Source organism: Malus domestica, chromosome 12, assembly GCF_042453785.1.
Source record: "Malus domestica chromosome 12, GDT2T_hap1".
NCBI lineage: Eukaryota > Viridiplantae > Streptophyta > Magnoliopsida > Rosales > Rosaceae > Malus > Malus domestica.
In genome coordinates, this window is record NC_091672.1 from 15,763,695 (window position 1) to 15,766,187 (window position 2,493).

Genomic DNA, 2,493 nt, shown 5'->3' on the forward strand with positions numbered 1-2,493 from the left:
TTCTATACTGAACACACATTCGCCATCCGGTGCTCATCCTTGTAGGCACAAGCTTGTTGTTATCATTCTTCACCACAATAATACCAGTTTTCTTTGGAACCACCTGAGTCAGGCTCACCCATTTGCTATCCGAGATTAGATAAATGATACCTGCATCGAGTAACTTCATCACCTCAACTCTTACAACTTCCTTCATGATTGGACTTAGACGTCTTTGAGCTTCAACAGTTGGTTTAGTCCCAGCCTCCATAAAAATCCTATGCATGCACAAAGCTGGACTAATACCCTTTATGTCAGCAAGTGTCCACCCCAGAGCATCTTGATACTTACGAATGACACTTAGTAATTTGTCTTCCTCCGTGTCATTAAGATCAACAGCAATAATAATAGGCAAGGTCTCGTTCACCCTGAGATGAGCATACTTGAGGTGGCTCGGCAGTAGCTTAAGCTCTAACTTCGGAGCTTGCTCACTTGAAGGAAGAAGAAGCTGCTTAGGCACTCCAAGGCTTTCATAAACATGTCGGCCACTTTGGATTATGAATTGGTGCACTATCCAATGCAGCAATGACATCCACCACATTTTCTTCCATAGATAAAATAGCATCATGGTTGGTGAGGCAAGTTAACAGCTCATCATTAGATGATCGTGAGGCAAAGTTTGCATGCACAATCCCATCCAAAACATCAACACGAAAACACTCTTCAAGTTCAAGAGGACGCTTGATAGCTTCAAAGAGTTTGAATACAACTGACTCTCCTTGCACTCTTAAGGTTAAAGTACCTGCTTCAACATCAATAAGTGTCCGGGCGGTGGCCATGAACGGTCAGCCTAAAATGAGAGGCACTTCCTTGTCTTCCTCCATGTCAAGTACAATGAAATCAGTTGGGAGATAGAATTTATCCACTTTAATAATCACATCTTCCAAAATACCCAAAGGATAGGTCACGGACCTATCTGTCAATTGAAGACTCACATATGTCGGCTTGAGTTCTCCTTCACCTAATTTTTGAAAAACTGAATAAGGCATAAGGTTAACACTTGCTCCTAAATCAATCAATACTTTATGAAAATCAAGACTACCAATACTACAAGAGATAGTGAAACTCCCCGAATCTTTCTTCTTGGGTGGTAGCTTATGTAAGAGGACAACACTGCATTGCTCAGTTAAAATTACCTTCTCGTATTCCAAGAACTTTTTCTTTTTAGAACATAGCTCCTTTAGAAATTTGGCATATGATGGGATCTGTTTAATAGCATCTAATAGAGGCAAATTAATTTGAACCTTAGCCAACGTCTTCATAAATTCAATGCATTGTTGATCCTTGGAACGTTGTTGCTGTCGTTGTGGAAATGGCAAAGGTGGCTTGTATGGTGGCTTGTCAGAAGGTGCAAATAAACTACCAAGGCCTTTTTCCTTGTTTGCATCAAAGTTGGGTCGAGATTGCACTTTGTCACTTGCACTAGGATCTGGAATACCTGCTACAGAAATAGCCTTTGACCAAGACTTTGGCTTCATGGTGCACCACTTCTCTGTTGTCATAGCACTTGCCATTTCTCTGTTGTCATAGCTCTTGCCACTTCTCTGTTGTCATAGCTCTTGCCAATTCTCAATGTTCGTATTACTTTGCAATGTTCCATCCCTCTTGGATTTTGCTCAGATTGCTCTGGAACTTTCCTTTCTCTCTTTCATTGAACATGGTAGCAAGCTGTCCAACTTGAGTCTCCAAATTTCCCATTGATGTCGTGAGATTCTGAATGCTAGTTTGTGTATTGTTGGTGCTATTAGAGTAAGCGGACATATGTTGAGCTAGCTATGACATTTGATCTTCAAGAGATGGTTTCTTAGTCTCACTAGTTGATTGGTAAGATTGTTGGTATTGACGTGGCTGTTGGTTGCCACCCCAACTAAGATTGGGATGGTTCTTCCACCCAGGATTATATGTATTTGAATAAGGGTCACTTCTGGGTCTAATGAAATTATTCACCATATTCACATGCTTTTGCACAAGCTCAGGGTAGCTATCCTTGTTAGGGCATTGAGTGATGTCATGAGTTGTCTCACTACAAATGATGCAAGCTTCTTGGGCATTGGGCATGGAAGAGACTTGCATTAAGGCCGCAAACTTGGCATTAAAATTCTTCTCCATTTTAGCAATTTGAGCATAAACATTAGGAGAACTCTGAGAAATCTCAAAAACTCTCCTCTTTTGTGTTTGTTCTTCTGTCCATTGTTGGGATTCAGAAGCCATCATATCAAATAACTCAAATGCTTCCCTTGCTGATTTTGACATTATTGACCCTCCAGCAGATGCATTCACTTGACTCTTGGTGGTGGCATTAAGACCATGTTGTAATGCTATTGGCAAGGCAGAGAATGCAGCCACGCCTTGGCTTTGTCCTTCAAAGAGAACGGAAACAAGCGTAACTTGATAGCTTTAGAAGAGAAACCTCTGATTATGGTGTTGTCACATGCCTTAATAAAATCAGCCAAA

At 41.0% G+C, this 2,493-nt stretch overlaps 1 protein-coding gene across 1 annotated transcript; it reads right to left on the bottom strand.

Moving 5' to 3' along the window:
- Positions 1 to 824: 824 nt before the first annotated feature.
- Positions 825 to 1,553, bottom strand: LOC103423338 (uncharacterized). The gene has a single exon (XM_008361411.2). It carries the CDS (start codon positions 1,551 to 1,553, stop codon positions 825 to 827), a length of 729 nt encoding a protein of 242 aa, XP_008359633.2.
- Between the last annotated feature and the right edge of the window lie 940 nt (positions 1,554 to 2,493).

Excerpts from the sequence above, each read along its gene's own strand:
- LOC103423338 (XM_008361411.2), bottom strand. The coding sequence starts at position 1,553 with ATGGCAAGTGCTATGACAACAGAGAAGTGGTGCACCATGAAGCCAAAG.